This window comes from Onychostoma macrolepis, chromosome 06 (assembly GCF_012432095.1).
Source record: "Onychostoma macrolepis isolate SWU-2019 chromosome 06, ASM1243209v1, whole genome shotgun sequence".
Classification (NCBI taxonomy): Eukaryota; Metazoa; Chordata; class Actinopteri; order Cypriniformes; family Cyprinidae; genus Onychostoma; species Onychostoma macrolepis.
Genome location: NC_081160.1, coordinates 10,493,981 through 10,511,744, shown reverse-complemented (window position 1 = coordinate 10,511,744; position 17,764 = coordinate 10,493,981). Strand labels below are relative to the sequence as shown.

Here is a 17,764-nt window from a genome sequence, read left to right as displayed (position 1 = left end):
GACAGATTTGCTTTCATTTCCGTTACGTTTATTCTCCAGTGTCAGCATGTCTTGGAGATATTTCTGCTTATTCCTCAAACTTCCTCTTTTTTTTTGCTCGTATCTCTGGTCTTTATCAACACCCAATTGCACCACCTATTGTTAATGTTTGTAGCAGCATGTGGAGATTTTGGCTCGGCACGCGGCTGCTTTCTTGCAATTGCAAAGGACCTTTTTCTGAGAAATATTGTCTACCATTCCATTCCATATAAGAAACCAATTATGCTTCAAACAAAGCTCAAAAAATCTTTCTAATGTTCAATTAACCTGGATTCACAGGTTTTCGAGTTCCTCTCTTGAAACAGCCAATGAAAACAATGAATATAGTCACTCGTCGTGACTGACCAATAGGAATGAGGTAAAAAAGATTTGTCATTAAAATGATTGGCCGAAGTCATCTAAACCGTGTGCAGCGTACGTCAGTACGCTTCACCAGCGGTGCACGATGGGTGGAATTAACGAGCTAACGATTCTTATTCTATCTTTCTTGTATGTGACATTTGTGAATGGTACTGATGACATTTTGGTAGGCTGCGGGGGTTTTGTTAAATCAGATGTGGAAATTAATTACTCTGTCATTGAGGTAAGAAGAATTGAGAGTTATGGTTTAAAAACGATTAGCTGGCTAGCTAGCGCATGCCGTTCCGGAACTGAATTGATGCTCTGATATATACATCATCTGCTGTACTAAACAGTTATGCGTATTGGTTGTAGATCGCATAATCTGGTGATCCGTCTGTCGTGAATGTAGCAGGTTGCATGACAGCTACCTAAACAACTTTCAAGCATTGTCAACAAAACACATGATTTGTCCAAGCATGCTTAATGTTGTTATTATCACAGATCTGCCCTAGTTAATTAGCATTGCCTCACTCAAAGTAATCACTGAAATGATCTAAATGCATACAGTTAGACGAGCAATTCATGTAGTTCGTATTGTTTTTACGTGTTTCATTTGGGTCTTTTTTTATAAAGTCAGTTTAAAATGAGTTTATGATGACCAACGTTTACTATGTGTGTGTTCTTTACAGATCAAGCTGTACACTAAGCAGGGCTCTCTGAAATATCAGACTGACTGTGCACCAATCAATGGTTACTTCATGATCCCTCTCTATGACAAGGTATTGTAACTCAGGAGTGAATGGACTGTCAGGCATCCAAGGTCATCTTAGAATGTCTTGTAGCATTTGTTCTGAATCATATGGAAGTGTGTTTCTATGAAGACCTTTCACCACTCATTAAGGTAGCTTTACTTGTGGTAGGGCTACAATATATTGAGGAAAATTATATGTTTTACAATTTCAAAGCCATGAAATAATAATGCATCCAACATGAATGTTTCATATTCTTTTTGGGTACAGAGCTAAGTAAAAATGACTTTCTGTAACAAGTATAATCTTACATTAATGGGAATCAAATAGTGAAGAGGCTTAATTTACAATGTACTTGTGCAAAATGAGAGCATCAATATAAGCAAATTATGAGGAGAGTGAAGCTTGCATTCTGCTTTATTGACGAAAAATATTTATCCTATCTATCCAAGGGTTCTCCTCCAAACAATGCACAAATTAAATGCTATAAAAATGAATATGAATGTTTCTAGTTGTTTGTGTTGTTTTCATCTACATAAACTTTCTGGATTCCTGTATTAAAAGCAAATTGTATTGCAAACCACATCCCTTAGTTTGTTTGTGATACATTATGACATTTGATATATTGTACAGTCCTAATCTTCAAAATTTTGAAGATTTCCTCGGGGAGTTTAAACTAATCACGTTTTGGCATAGTACTCGCAAATTGCTGCAAGCTTTCTCTGGTGGAGTAAATTGGGGCAAAATTCATCTTTGACATGCCCGTCTATTTTTAACTAGAACAGGAGTTAAGTGGGCTGAGGGACAGCCTATCAGGCTCTTACAATGCAGTATTTCATCCTTACACCAGCAGTTTCACCTTAATTCACACCATCAGAGAGGCAGTTTCCAGCCTCAGTCACTTAGAAGAGTGTCACAATGTCATATATGATATATGTGACCTACAAAAAATTCCAGACACTTTAATGAAATTTGCGAGTCATGTTTCTTGTTAATATTTAGCCTGGTGGTTTTTGTGTATGTTTGTGTTAATAGGGATTACAATCTTTTACAGGGTGATTTTGTTATAAAGATAGAACCACCATCAGGATGGAGCTTTGGTAAGGAATGATTTCACATATCAAGTGGTGGTTATATCATGCAATAAAATCATGAATAATTCCATTTCAGAGTTCTTGTATACTCTAATCTGCTCTTGATCAATCCAGGGTTCACTAAGGTGGACTCACTATTTACTTGTCATGTATTGTGTTATACTTTGTCTGTATGCAGAGCCAACAACTGTGGACCTACATGTGGATGGAATTACAGACATCTGCACTAAAGAACAAGACATCAACTTCGTTTTTACTGGGTTTTCAGTCCTGGGAACTGTAAGTTGAAATTTTATACATCTGACGTTGTAATATGTTTTTTTGTTTTTTTTGCAAGGTAAAAAATAAATGCTAATTTCTTTCCTCATTTAGGTCTTGAGTAAAGGGCATTTGTTGGGGCCTGCAGGGGTTGAAGTAAATCTGAGAAAAGCAGGAGATGATGATGTCCATCAGAGTGTCCTTACACAAGCTGGAGGCCAGTGAGTAGATATTGTCTAGTGGTCAAACTAGAATTTGAGTATGCAAAATTTCTTTGGGCACTGACTGCAGCAACATCACACAATGTGGAGTTTTTATTTTATTTTATGTTATTTTTTCATTCAACAAGAGGTCAATCTGTAATGTGTAGATACTTTATTGGTCACATGTCAATTTCTCAAAGCCACATCGTGAAACTATGTAATTCTATGAATCTTTTTTTTTTAAGGGTGTCATAATGGCTATAAACTATAAATTCAGATTGAATGGCATTACTCCACTGGTCTAGTGGTTATGATAAATCATTTTTTGAATAATATTATGTATTATGATTTGCTGAAATTCCTAAATTAAAATTTCCATGAATTATAATAGTTATTCAATTAAACAATAAGAACGCCAACAACAATTTCCAGCCCTAATTTGAGGGGGCCATCTTACCCCAAGGGTCTCTCTGTAACTATTACTTCAAAATAATATCTAGTGTCTGTAAATGCCATTAACAAATATACATATATACGTTTGTGTTGCTTTTTCGCAGGTATACTTTCCTCAAGGTGCTTCCAGGAAGTTATGACATCATCGCCTCTCATGCATCATGGACCCTGGAGCAGGTATATAGTACAAACTGTCTTATTGACAAAACATATTTCTCAATGACGAATGTGTCAACACCTGAAGAAGGATTTTCATGCCACTACAGTTTTTCTAGTTCATGTATAACATTTATGTCAAAGCATCTAATTTAAATGTACTAGTTTTTTTTGTTATAGCTATTTTTATTCCCTTACAGAGCTCAACCACTGTGGTTGTGTCAAATGAAAATGCCCCTGCCGCAGCTCCTCTTTTGGTAAAGGGCTATGATGTCTCTGGAGAGGTGCAGAGTGATAGTGAACCCATGAAAGGAGTCAGCTTCCTCCTCTACTCTGTCAGTGTAACACAGGAGGTAAAAGGTTTTATTAGATTCAGCCCAACCACAAGATGATCCACACAAAATAACTTTGAATGAATGCCATTGTGTAATTTGATAATTTTTTTCAAATGTGCACAGATTCATCATCTGTTATCCAGTAGACTTTAAACAAATGTATTATTTATTTAGGATATCAGTGGCTGCAGTGTGGCTCCTGTGGATGGAGCTTTAGTCGGCGACCCCTCCCTTGTGTATTTGTGCAGTTCCCAGTCTCGTGAGGACGGCACTTTCTCATTCCCCTGCCTTCCCAGTGGTGGATATACTGTGGTAAGAATTTATTGTCACCGACCTTTATATTATTTGATCATGCACGCTTGTATTATATATAGAATTTCACAGAGAAATAAAATACAGTTTCTTATTTGTTGGTTCAAATCACGAGAGGAAAAGAATAAAAAGACTCTACTCTACACTGACTCTATAGACAAAGACAGCAGTGTCATTTTGGTCATCTTAGAAATATTTTATTTTCTAAATAATGCAAAGAAACTGATTCTCTCCTTTGACTATTGAAATCTGACTTGATTAAAATAAGTATTGATAAACCTCAGATGATACAAAATTCTACAGAATTCTTCAGGTCCAGCTAGGGAGATATCATTATATCAGTTTTATACAATTTTCATGGTTTGGCCATTTTTTTTTTTAATAATTATTTTTTTAATGATTTTTAAAGCACCAAATGACTTGGCACATTCATAGGTTTTGACTGCCTATCGAAATATGTTCCAAATTATTAAGGCCTTAAATGCTTCTCTTTTGGCACATTGCAGTATAATCCATACAGTCAGGTGCAGCTATTAGACCCCATGAAATCCCAGATGGAATGATGGTTAGATTAGATCGTTGTGTGGTTCATATGGCCTGTCATGCATACAGATTTCTACTGGATTATTGCAATTAATGGCAAATGTTTTTGGTGACAAATCTGCTATACCTGTAAGACTTTTGATAAGTATTTCATTACTTTCTGGCTCTACTTTCAATTTAAATAATTTGAATATCATTTCATCCATCTCATGTAGCCTTATTTATGATGTAAAGATAAAGCACAGATGTCAGTCTTTTTTATCTTGTCTCTTCTTGAATTGTAGGTCCCATATTACAGAGGAGAGAGAATCACTTTTGACGTTGCTCCTTCTCGTATGGATTTCAAAGTAGAACATAGCAGTTTAACGTTGGAGGTGAGTTTCTCAATTCTCTGACTTGTTCTCACATATTTGGAGACGTGACTTAACACCTTAATTGACAGTTTGGGTTGGACAGTATTATAATTTACATGAAGTGTTTAAATGGACATTAAATCATTATTTGGGGGGAAGAAGTAAAAAACATAAATAAATAATGTATAAAACTGTTGGTCTTGCTCAGTAGCCTAACCTGGTTTCTAACCTGTTTCTCCTGTTTTGTTAATCAGCCAATATTCCGTGTCATGGGATTCTCTGTGATGGGCAGAGTTCTGAATAGTCCCAATGGAGAGGGTGTTGCAGATGCTGTAGTAACGCTTAACAACCAAATTAAAGGTAACTGTGATAATGCACTTGAAATGAACATAATTAGGCATAGTAGGGTATATCCAAATTACTCCACAATTCATGCTTAATTAACAGATTTATGCTAAAGTAACACTTTGCATTCATATTTTGCCTCCTCCTTGATCTCTTTCACAGTGGAAACTAAAGAAGATGGTTCATTCCGATTGGAGAATATGACCACTGGCACTTATACCATCAACACGCACAAGGAGCTGATGCTCTTTGAGCCGGTCACTGTGAAGATTGCTCCCAGTACCCCTCAGCTGCCAGACATCATCACTGCAGGGTGAGTATGCTGGCAAGAATTGTCCTCAGAAAGCTGTTTTCAGAAGATAAACAAAGACTTGAGGTGTCTGTCATCTAGCTTTAGGGGTCCGATTTGAAATCTCTGCTCCACTGTCATTTTCAGGTTTAGCGTGTGTGGTCACATCTCAGTCACCCGTCTTCCTGAGACTGTTAAACAGCTTGGACACTTCAGAGTTACGCTCTCGACTCAGAGACAGGATCAGGGCTTTTTCCGCACTGTCGAAAGTGACAGCCATGGAGCGTTCTGCTTTCAAGTTAAACCAGGAGACTACAGCATACAGGTAATGAGAATTTATGTTGTGACTTGACTTTAAAGTTACAGTGAATTGCACATTAATTTAGATACGTTGTGTGTTGTACAGGTGACTCTCCCTGAAAGTGATGTGAAGGCTGGACTTGCTCTTCAGCCATACTCTCTCGATATCTCACTTGTGGATCGTCCTATCACCGACCTTCTCTTCACTCAGTTCATAGCATCTGTTTCTGGCTCGGTGTCCTGTCTTGGTGAGCTGTTTTTTCATGTCTGCTGTCAAATTCAATTAGATAAATGTGCTTTCTGTCTTTGCCTCAATGATTGAATTGTCCCATCAGTGGCATGTGGAGATCTGACAGTCACTCTTCAGCCTGTGAGCAGACAAGGAGAGAGGCAGAACCTCCAGTTGTCTGGCAGCAGTGAAACTCTCAGCTTCACTTTCAATAATGTGTTACCCGGAAAGTACAAAGGTAAGCACTGTTTTTACATTTTTTTTATTTTAATGAGCAATCGAGATGGTTATCATTATGGTATTAAATAGAATAAACAATCATTCAAAAGTTTTTGGTCGGTACGATTTTTTTCAAGAACTGTATATTTTTATTCAGCAAGGATAAATTTAAATTGATTTAAAAAAAGGCATTAAATAATTTTACTAAATTAAATTTTACAAAAACAAAATATTTTAAATGTTGATTTTTACTTTCTATATTTCAAAGAATCCTGCAGAAAAAGTATCAAGGTTTCCACAAAAATATTAAGCAGCACAGCCGTTTTCAACTGTGATAATAATAAGAGATGTTCCTTGAGCACCAAATCAGCAAATTAGAATGAATTCTAAAGGATCATGTGACACTGAAGGCTGAATAACATTTTAAAAACCTTTGAACAGTAGTAAAAATAGTCAGCATTTGTTTTTGGGTTTTGTTGTTGTTTGTGTTTCTTTTTTCTTTTTTCTTTTTTTCTTTTTATATTACCCAAAAATCTATAGTAAATTATGATAGATGACTTTTGGGAAGGTGCTAAACAACTAGACATTAGGCTGTGCAATTAATCAAAATAGAAAAAGTAAGAAAGTAAAGAATCAAATACATTACTATTGTATAGTAAAATAAATCAAAATATCATCATTATTATTTAATTAGAATTTTATAGTACAGTCATGTTTTAATTATTTATAACTAGAAAAATATAAGAATGATAAATAATATAGGTTTTCATCCTATTTAATATGATTTGTTTGTTATAATTTTGAAAGTTTATTGAATTTCTATATATGATAAACTAAGCGTATTATGATTTTTGAGCTAAATTGTGCAGGATTTCAGCGGTGTAGACATTAAGTTCACAAAAAATTAAGAAAATGAACAACCTCTGGTTGTCGCAGTGTCTATCACCCAAGAGGAGTGGTGCTGGAAGCACAAGTCGGTGGAGATCGATGTACTTGACTCATACATAGAGGGAGTGGAGTTCAGACAAACCGGATACTTGCTGCGCTGTTCACTGTCCCATGCCATTACCCTGGTGAGGACGGAAAACATTCAATATTTAAAGATGAGTGATCACATAGTTACCCGAATCAGCTGTTACATGCCTAAAATGTGACCCTGGACCACAAAACCAGTCATAAGTGTCAATTTTTCAAAATTGAGATTTCTGCATCATCTGAAAGCTGAATAAATAAGATTTCCATTGACGTGTGGTTTGTTAGGACAATATTTGGCCGAGATACAACTATTTGAAAATCTGGAATCTGAGGGTGCAAAGAAAAATCTAAATACTGAGAAAATCACCTTTAAAGTTGTCCAGACGACGTTCTTAGCTATGCATATTACTGATAAAAAATTAAGTTTTGATATATTTTAAAATTATCAAATGAAATTCATATCATAAAATTTATTTTTGGCTATTGCTACAAATATACCCCAGCGACTTAAGACTGGTTTTGTGGTCCAGGGCCACAAATGGTAATGCTGATGATAATGTATTATTTGTCCACAATTTTAGGAATTTTTCCAAGATGGCAGCTCACCAGAGAACGTTGGCATTTACAATCTGTCCAAAGGAGTCAATCGCTTCTGTCTATCCAAACCAGGTGAGCTCAGCCTTTCCTTCAGTTTCGTAAGTTCTTTAAGTTCATAAAACTTAACATATTTCTTTTTAATCTAAGGTGTTTATAAAGTGACTCCACGTTCCTGTCACCAGTTTGAACAAGATTACTACACCTACAACACGTATGTGACTGATGCCAAGCATTTTATTAAAATGAAAGTAGCTGCAACAGCTTTCTACCTTTTTGATCCTGTGATTTTGCAGTATGTGCTTGTTGTGTAACATTGTTAAATGAAGTCTAATCCACATTGTTGTTTTTCATCCTTCCTTCCTCAGATCTGCCCCAAGCATCTTAACCCTAACTGCTGTGAGACACCACATGACAGGACTCATCACCACTGATAAGATGCTGGATGTCACTGTCACCATCAAGTGAGTGAGGGAATTGTTATTATGTGTGTCTAAAAGAGTAAAGTCTGTCTTGTTTGTTTGAGTTCTGGCTGTTGCTTTCAATACACCTGGTGGTTTTGTTTCATTTTGGCAGATCTTCCATTGAGAGTGAGCCTGCTTTGGTTCTGGGGCCCCTGCGCTCAAACGAGGAGCAGCGAAGGGAGCAGCAGCTTCTGGAAATAGCTGCCCGTAAGAAGGAGAGGGAAGAAAGAGGAGACGAGAACAACCCCCCTGTGGAAGAGAAACCAGATGAACTCCATGAGCCTTTCCACTATGAATTCTCCTACTGGGCACGGTATGATTTTGGAGAATGTTTGCCAGCATTTTCCTCTTCTGTCGGTGTTAGAAAAAATATTGTGAAATCATGTGCAAAGAACATATATCACGTTGTCTTCTCCTACCAGTTACAAATTTCATGGTCTTAATGTTATACCTTGGCTCTGTTGGCTATTTTAGGGCTGGGGAGAAAATCACAGTCACACCTTCATCCAAAGAATTTCTGTTTTACCCTCCTGAAGTAGAAGCTACAATCACTGGAGGTTAGAGTGCAATCTTTTTAAAGCTTTTTTATTTTATACTAATGGATGCATGTTGTGTCTAGGACATTTCACAGCAATTATGGAACAAATTGCAAACAACTTCTGTTCACACAAAGAATGAAATTAATATTTGTCAAGCTACATAAAAAGGAAATCCACAATAACATGTACTGTAAGGTGACACTGATTCAAGTGCATGAATTTGGTTGTTGGTCATATACAAAAAAAAGTATATTGTTAAAAAAAAAAAGTTTTAAAGTACAAAAAAACGTACCATTAGGGGTACAACACATTGTCACTGGCCAGTAACTTATCTAGCCCTAAAAGGTGCATACTAGTACCTTAAGGACGCATATTACTAGGTGTGGTATACCGGTAGAAATTTGTGAACCGTTAAAAATTTTTGTACTATCGTCTCTATCGCGGTTACATTCTCACTTGATGTTGCTGTGCTACATAGTCACAAAAACGTATTGTTTGTAAGCATTGCAAGTGATTTTAGGCCGTTGAAATGCAATCAGCAGCAAAAGAGAACTCAGTGCGCGCATATAGCGAAATGTCTGAGAAACTGTTTCTAAGCGCTGTTCAGAGAGGCGTGCGCATGTGAAGACGGTGCTCATAGAGTGCAGGAGCATTTTTATTTGTGCCGCTTTACAGGCCTTGAACGGTACAAATAAACACACTTGTATATTTCAAAATGCCTGTCTTTGCAAGTATCCTCGTAAACAGTAATTTAAGTCTTAAGTGAAAGCAAACAGCTCAGAAAGAAAAAAATGTGTGTAACAGTATATTGGATCCGGGCAGCTCTTAAAGTGGCAGCAGTCTAATATGCCTGCTGTCTGTCATTCATGTTAATCCAACAACAAAAGAGAGAAAATCTCTCACTGCTCTTAACTAAATCACTTTTGTAACTTTAATAAAAATAAATATATATTTAATTTACACAATGGAGAATATGCTGTGTTTTTATACATTTGATTAAAGCAAAAGTATGTTGTTATTTTTGTCATTACCGTGAAATAGAATTACTTATATTGTGATATAACATTTTGGTCTTATTTTATTAAATGTACAATTTTTGCTCTTTTTTTTTCCTCTACCTTTTGCTATTTTGCTGAATAACACTCAGAAACAGCTCTTGTAGAGATATGAAGCAAATTAATACTTGATAGATTTAACTCTTTAGAGTGTGAAACAACACAAAACCACAAACACCTTCAATTTACTTGTTTTAGGATACATTTAGAAAGAAACTGTTGGTAGGTGGCCCTCCAGAATAGAACTGGACACGCCTGATGTAGACCCAGGCCTTATTTTTACTATAAGAGCAGGTGCTGCCATTTGTAACTTCAATGTGACAGACTTCCGGTTATTTTTAACTATACAAAACAGCTCATTATGCTGCTTGAAATGGCTCACTAATATCACTCAGAAAAATGGAGTTTCAGTTTTACCCCAGTTTATATTTGAAACTGATATACAATGATTGATTTGTTTTAACAGAGAACTGCCCAGGTCAGATGGTTGAGATTGCAGGCCGGGCAGGACTGTTCCTCACAGGGCAGGTGTCACCTACACTGGAGGGTGTAGAAATCTCCATTAAGGAGAGAGGAGCTACAACCCCTCTCATTACAGTTCTCACGGATGAAACAGGAGCCTACAGGTAATCTCACTTATTCACAAACATACTGCGTTCATTTATTAAATGCATCTCTTAACTGTGTATTTAATAATGCATATTAGCTTAAAAGCATGGTTTATAAATATGCCAACATGAATGACTGTTGGCCTATAAGAAATAAAGTGCCGTCATTATAGCTGAAATCTTAAATGCGCTCTAGCATTCTAAACAAATAAAACTGGTTTCCCTTTAAAACCAGTGTTGGACCCCTGCATAGTGACTCTCTGTATGACATCAGTGCCAGTAAAGAGGGCTTTGTCCTGACTGCAGTGGAGGGAAGCACAGGAGACTTCAAAGCGTTTGCCCTGGCAGGCGTCACTTTTGAGGTCAATGTCACTTTAATGTCTTCTCATCATAGAGTTGAACACATTTCATTAAGTATTTTCATTTCTATGAATCAAATGGTTAATTTGGTTTATATTTTGTTTTTCTTGCCCCTCAGATAAAGGCAGAGGATGGTGTTCCTCTCTCTGGGGTTCTGCTGTCTCTCAGTGGGGCCAACTTCCGCTCGAACATGCTCACTCAGGACACTGGCCTCCTCACCTTCAACAACCTGGTACTGTCTTCTCAGCCCCTTAGTTACTATGGTCATCTTCTTGATGTGTTAAACACATTTGTTTTATTGTACCTCATGTTTTTGCAAATCTGTTTGACTTTGTTCTGTCGGACACACAATAATTTATTTTTTTATTTTTTTAGATTTAATGTTTTTTGCCCATACAATGAAAGTCAGTGAAGTTGAAAACAACACTGACGTTTGATTGCATGTTCAAAAAAACAGAATGCTCATTTTGGCTGAACTATCTTTTTAAATGTATACATAAAAATAATGCATACATATAATGAGTACAAACTGCATGCATTTTTAAAATGAAGTACATAGAGATTGTCTTCATTTCTCCTCCCCCCCCATCTCAGAGTCCTGGCCAGTACTATTTCAAGCCCATGATGAAGGAGTTCCGCTTTGAGCCCTCTGCACAAATGATCACAGTAGAAGAAGGACAGGTCCTCCATATTTCCATCACTGGCTTCAAAACAGCTTATAGGTCAGCAACACACAGCATGTTAGAATATGCACTGCCTGTTAAAATGCTTAGTATAAAAATGAAGTAATTTAAGTAAGTCCCTTAGTACACAAAACTGAATTTAATTGATCAGAAATACAGTAAATACACTAATCATTTTTAAAATTATTTCAATTCAAATTAATTTTGTTTTGTTTTGTTTTCCCAATATATTTTAATTTATTCCTGTGATGGCAGAGCTGAATTTTACTCTAGTCTTTAGTGTCACACAGGCCTTCAGGAATCATTTTAATACACAAATTTTGTGCTTAAGTAACATTTATTCTTATCATTATTGTTAACAGTTGTGCTGCTTGGTATTTTTTTATAGAAAACATGATTGAACAGGATTTTAATATAATATTGTGTGTGTGTGTGTGCATATATATATTAGGCCTGTCAAAGTTAACGCAAATTCATTTTAACGGCACAAATTTTATTAACGCGCGATTTCTGTTTGACCCGTGGCCTAGCCCATAGTTGGAGAAATGGAGATGCACTTTAGCGGATGCAGACCCCATTTAGCGTCTGTTTTTCCCTTCAAAAAAGCGCCCAAACCTTTAGTTTCCGAGACTCGCCGGTACTGCCACGCTAGCGTGAGAGCTTTCCCCACACGCACACCTTTCTCTCTCTGTGCGTCTGTTCTGTTCAGCAAGCGGCGGAGAGGAGCAGCGCTTTCAGTTAAACCCAGATATTATGTTGCTTCTCTAATTTTACATGCAAGTATAGCTGAAATCACAGCACAGCTATGGTCTTTATCTTATGTGTATTTGATTTCCTCAGATGACGGCTCGATTATCAGGATTTTTGTGCAGATTAACATCTTGGAAGGGAGAGCTGGTTATGTAGTCTTAATGGGTCGTGTTTCAATCACTATTTCATATTCATTCCGTTGTCTGACAACAGAAACGGTAAAATATATCAATGAAAACAGTCTTATTGAGAATTTAGCTGCATCAAAATACAGTGCGTGGGCACAGAGAGGCAAAAAAATGTAATAATAAATGTACAGTGGGTACGGAAAGTATTCAGACCCCCTTAAATTTTTCACTCTTTGTTATATTGCAGCCATTTGCTAAAATTTGTTCATTTTTTTTCCTCATTAATGTACACACAGCACCCCATATTGACAGAAAAACACAGAATTGTTGACATTTTTGCAGATTTATTAAAAAGAAAAACTGAAATATCACATGGTCCTAAGTATTCAGACCCTTTGCTCAGTATTTAGTAGAAGCACCCTTTGATCTAATACAGCCATGAGTCTTTTGGGAAAGATGCAACAAGTTTTTCACACCTGGATTTGGGGATCCTCTGCCATTCCTCCTTGCAGATCCTCTCCGGTTCTGTCAGGTTGGATGGTAAACGTTGGTGGACAGCGATTTTTAGGTCTCTCCAGAGATGCTCAATTGGGTTTAAGTCGGGGCTCTGGCTGGGCCATTCAAGAACAGTCACGGAGTTGTTGTGAAGCCACTCCTTCGTTATTTTAGCTGTGTGCTTAGGGTCATTGTCTTGTTGGAAGGTAAACCTTTGGCCCAGTCTGAGGTCCTGAGCACTTCTGGAGAAGGTTTTCGTCCAGGATATCCCTGTACTTGGCCGCATTCATCTTTCCCTCGATTGCAACCAGTCGTCCTGTCCCTGCAGCTGAAAAACACCCCCACAGCATGATGCTGCCACCACCATGCTTCACTGTTGGGACTGTATTGGACAGGTGATGAGCAGTGCCTGGTTTTCTCCACACATACCGCTTAGAATTAAGGCCAAAAAGTTCTATCTTGGTCTCATCAGACCAGAGAGTCCTTCAGGTGTTTTTTAGCAAACTCCATGTGGGCTTTCATGTGTCTTGCACTGAGGAGAGGCTTCCGTCGGGCCACTCTGCCATAAAGCCCCGACTGGTGGAGGGCTGCAGTGATGGTTGACTTTCTACAACTTTCTCCCATCTCCCGACTGGAGCTCAGCCACAGTGATCTTTGGGTTCTTCTTTACCTCTCTCACCAAGGCTCTTCTCCCCCGATAGCTCAGTTTGGCCGGACGGCCAGCTCTAGGAAGGGTTCTGGTCGTCCCAAACGTCTTCCATTTAAGGATTATGGAGGCCACTGTGCTCTTAGGAACCTTAAGTGCAGCAGAAATTTTTTTTGTAACCTTGGCCAGATCTGTGCCCTGCCACAATTCTGTCTCTGAGCTCTTCAGGCAGTTCCTTTGACCTCATGATTCTCATTTGCTCTGACATGCACTGTGAGCTGTAAGGTCTTATATAGACAGGTGTGTGGCTTTCCTAATCAAGTCCAATCAGTATAATCAAACACAGCTGGACTCAAATGAAGGTGTAAAACTATCTCAAGGATGATCAGAAGAAATGGACAGCACCTGAGTTAAATATATGAGTGTCACAGCAAAGGGTATGAATACTTAGGACCATGTGATATTTCAGTTTTTCTTTTTTAATAAATCTGCAAAAATGTCAACAATTCTGTTTTTCTGTCAATATGGGGTGCTGTGTGTACATTGAGGGAAAAAAATTAACTTAAATGATTTTAGAAAATGGCTGCAATATAACAAAGAGTGAAAAATTTAAGGGGGTCTGAATACTTTCCGTACCCACTGTACATTTTGCATGTTCAGAGGAAGTGAGCTGCCCTGTCGTGCAAAAATGTAAACAGGTTTGTGTCAGTAAATTGCTCAGTGCAAAGAAAGAGAAGTCCTGGGAACCTGGTATTTCTTTTTTCATGTGTCTAATAGACATGAACAACTAATAGACAACTATGACCTTTGAAACATGTCTAGTCTTCATGCTCTGTTTACTATTGTTTCAATAATAATAAACATACATTTGCATAAAGCATCCATATTTGTCCATGCCCACGTTGAGTATTGAAAACTTAAAGTATTAATTTAAGGTACATTTAGAACAAATAAAATGTGCGATTAATCACGATTAAATATTTTAAACGATTGACAGCCCTAATGTGTGTGTGTGTGTGTGTGTGTGTGTTTAAAAAAAACGTTCATTTGAAATATCAATTTTTGTAACATTAACAATTATTGTAACAGTGTCTTTACTGTCAATTTTGAAGAATTTAATTAAAAGAAATCTGTGTATGTATTGAACATTTTACAAAATATGCCCTGTCGATTGCGGGGTAAATATTCTATTTGTGCATTTCGACGCGTCTCAGCTGCTATGGAACAGTGCAGTCAATAGGAGGCGATGCGGAGCAGGGTGTCTCTGTGGAGGCAGTGGGGCAGGGAGAGTGCGGCATGTACAGTGAGGACACCGTTACTGACGAAGAGGGCCGCTTTAGACTCAGAGGCTTGCGGGTAAGACTTTTTTTGGAGAAAACTGTTTAGACAAACATTAAGACTGACAAAAGTTCACAAGAACATACATTTTACGATTCTAAACAAAGCTTGCGTTTCCTTCATGTCAATGTCAGCCTGGGTGTAACTACAACATTCAGCTGAGAGAAGAAGGAAATGATCACATTGAGAGAGCATTACCGCCACACAAAACCATTGAGGTGAGCATTGTTTTATTTGCCTTTTTTTTTTTTTTCTGTACACATTTTCCATTCATGTGTTTATTTTTGGATGGTTTTAGGTGGGCAACACTGATATTGAAGGAATAAACATAATCGCCTTCAGACAGATCAATCAGTTTGATCTAAGTGGCAATGTCATCACTTCCCCTGAGCATCTTCCCACTCTCTGGGTAGGTGCAGTAATTTAAATAGTGCTTTAAAGTGGTTTCTCTTATTTGATCAAATCTCAAAGTCATTCTTTTTCCTCCATCTCTAAAGGTGAAGCTCTATAAGAGTGACAACCTTGACAATCCCTTCCAGAGTGTGTCTCTTGGCCAGTCCCTTTTCTTCCACTTTGCCCCCCTGCCACGTGACGGAGAGGTACTTTTATTCCTCTAAACAACTCCTATTTTTATTATGTTTTACAATATTGATATTAATCTGCCCATACTTTGATTTTTAAGTACATCTTAAAAATGGGTGGTGAGACATTTTATTTATTAATTTCATTTTATTGTCTTCTTGCAGAGCTATGTGTTGATTCTACACACATCACTCTCTTGCTTCCAGTATGACTTCAAACTCCCACAAGTCTCATTCACATCTTCTGGTTACCACAAACATGTAACACTAACCTTTAACCCTAAGGTAACAACCTTGTCCAGTGATAAATTTTTTGTGTGAATAGATCATTCATCTGGGATTTTAGCTTGTCATTTGGTGTAAAAAAAAGATCTAGATTCTGCATTCAAAAAGCTGTCCATGAGTGACTTTTTTTTTTTATGAAATGTTATGATTTCTCAAGTCGTCACATGCATTTATATAGCACTTACTACAATACAGATTGTGACAGCATGTGCGCGGCTATGTTAATGTTGCAGAATTCATCAATTAACAGCTGTAAGCATATCAGAAAACAATGGTGTCATTATTCAACTCAAGTCAGTTCAGTGTTGATTCATTTCAACAACCTTGTCAGTGTTGCCAAGTTCATCAATTATTAAACAAGTTCAATTCAGCTCTAAAGCAGTTCTACAGAAAGAAACCGTATCATTATCCAGTTCAATTTAGTTCAAAACTTGTCGATAGTGTCAGTGTAGTTGAATACATTAAAAATATTACAGATTATTACTTAGCCACGTACACACTGCAAGTTTTAGGTGTGACAACCGCATTTAAGTAACCGTGTCAAAATGCGCTAAGGTTAAGACTTCTATCACTGTTCATTTCTTGCATCTCACATACAGACAAAGACACATTTCTGATGCGCATTTAAATACGTCATTAACAACTAGTTGTTCAGTTCAGTTCCGTACACACTGCGTAGAATTTTTGCGGCTGTCACTACCTCTATTTTTCGGGAGTTAATGCGGTTGTGGAATGCGGTTGTCACTCCCGTATTTTAGTGAATTATGTGTGTACAGAACGCGATTAAGGAGTAAAAGGTGACCTGACAACTGAATTTAGCTGTAGTGTGTATGTGGCCAAGCTCTTAGATTTAGTTTGTATAAATTTGTTTGGCTTTCCACAGAGGAAAATACCAGATCAAGATGTTGCCCAGGGATCTTTCATCGCCCTTCCTCTCACATTACTGCTGTTGCTTGCTGTCTATAATCATGAGCGGGTACCAGTTTTCTTTTTCTTTCAGAATCTTGACATTTCAAAAACTTGACATTCTTGACATTTACAATAGCTGCTGTTCTTATGACATTATGTAAATAATGATACTGTGTCGTTCCCAGGTGATCCCACTTCTTCTGCAGCTGGTCAGCCAGATCCAGGGAGTTCGAGGACTCGCTCAGGCAAGCGGGGATGGACTCCCTGTGGATGAAGCCAAACGCCAATCAAAAAGGCCAAAGACGAGACGTACATGAGACCTCAGTATGATCCAATATGAAGGCCAAGCCAGTCACTGCATTCAGATCTCACAAGCGTCCAGTGTCAGACAGCACATAAGACCATGTTGGTCTGATCATAAAATCCTAGCATAAAAAACAACCTCACATGGGGTCGGCAAAGATTTTTGGACTTATTTATTCTTGCTGAATCTCAGATGACCTAAGGTTCTTTTACTGTGGTGACCTGGTCACACAGATCCCTATATTTTGCAGTCCTTAACATGTGAATGTGGCTCGGAGATTGTGTATTTATGTTTGTGAGAGACTGCTCAGGGAGGATGGCTGATTTAAGAGACTTCAAATGTGTGTGTGTTTTTTGTTTTTGTTTTTGTTTTTTGTTTTTTTGTTTTTTTCAGTAGTATAAATAATAATAACCCAAGTAACTGATTTTTTTTTTCTTGATTCCATTAGTAGCCTGAATGACTAGGTTTTATTGAACCACTCCAATTAAAAAAAGTTATCAGTTCAGTTTTTTATAACTTTCCTAGAATTTGTAGAATTAAGTTGTAATTTTCAAACTTAAACACCCTTACATTTTAAAATATAGAGATTAATAAACATTTGACCCACTAAAATCATTTTATGTGATTTTTTTTTTCTTTCCCTGATTTGTTTAAATACCGCAAAACAACTAAAAGCTTACAAAAATCAATTTTTTAATTCCTTAAAGGTAAATGACTTGCTTCTACCATTTGATGGGTTCAGTACATATTCATTCCACTGCATTCATATGATCATCATTTGATATGTTTGGTTATAGAAAGAAAAAAGATAATAAAGTGTTTTGGAAATTA

The 17,764-nt window shown here is 37.2% G+C and overlaps 1 protein-coding gene across 1 annotated transcript; it reads left to right on the top strand.

Moving 5' to 3' along the window:
- The first annotated feature begins 448 nt into the window (after positions 1-448).
- Positions 449-17,764, top strand: nomo (nodal modulator). Its single transcript, XM_058779675.1, has 31 exons — positions 449-622; positions 1,071-1,160; positions 2,185-2,230; positions 2,403-2,503; positions 2,597-2,703; positions 3,243-3,315; positions 3,495-3,647; positions 3,804-3,941; positions 4,769-4,858; positions 5,092-5,197; positions 5,345-5,495; positions 5,619-5,796; positions 5,878-6,019; positions 6,107-6,238; positions 7,156-7,292; positions 7,776-7,863; positions 7,939-8,002; positions 8,157-8,252; positions 8,365-8,565; positions 8,727-8,809; positions 10,313-10,472; positions 10,690-10,816; positions 10,933-11,046; positions 11,409-11,536; positions 14,731-14,872; positions 14,989-15,072; positions 15,153-15,263; positions 15,352-15,453; positions 15,601-15,720; positions 16,604-16,696; positions 16,815-17,764. Exons 1-31 carry the CDS (start codon positions 485-487, stop codon positions 16,944-16,946), a joined length of 3,627 nt encoding a protein of 1,208 aa, XP_058635658.1. The 5' UTR covers positions 449-484; the 3' UTR covers positions 16,947-17,764.

Excerpts from the sequence above, each read along its gene's own strand:
- nomo (XM_058779675.1), top strand. The coding sequence starts at position 485 with ATGGGTGGAATTAACGAGCTAACGATTCTTATTCTATCTTTCTTGTAT. Across the intron at positions 2,231-2,402 it reads ACCATCAGGATGGAGCTTTG|AGCCAACAACTGTGGACCTA; the intron begins GTAAGGAATGAT and ends GTCTGTATGCAG. Across the intron at positions 5,496-5,618 it reads CCAGACATCATCACTGCAGG|GTTTAGCGTGTGTGGTCACA; the intron begins GTGAGTATGCTG and ends TGTCATTTTCAG.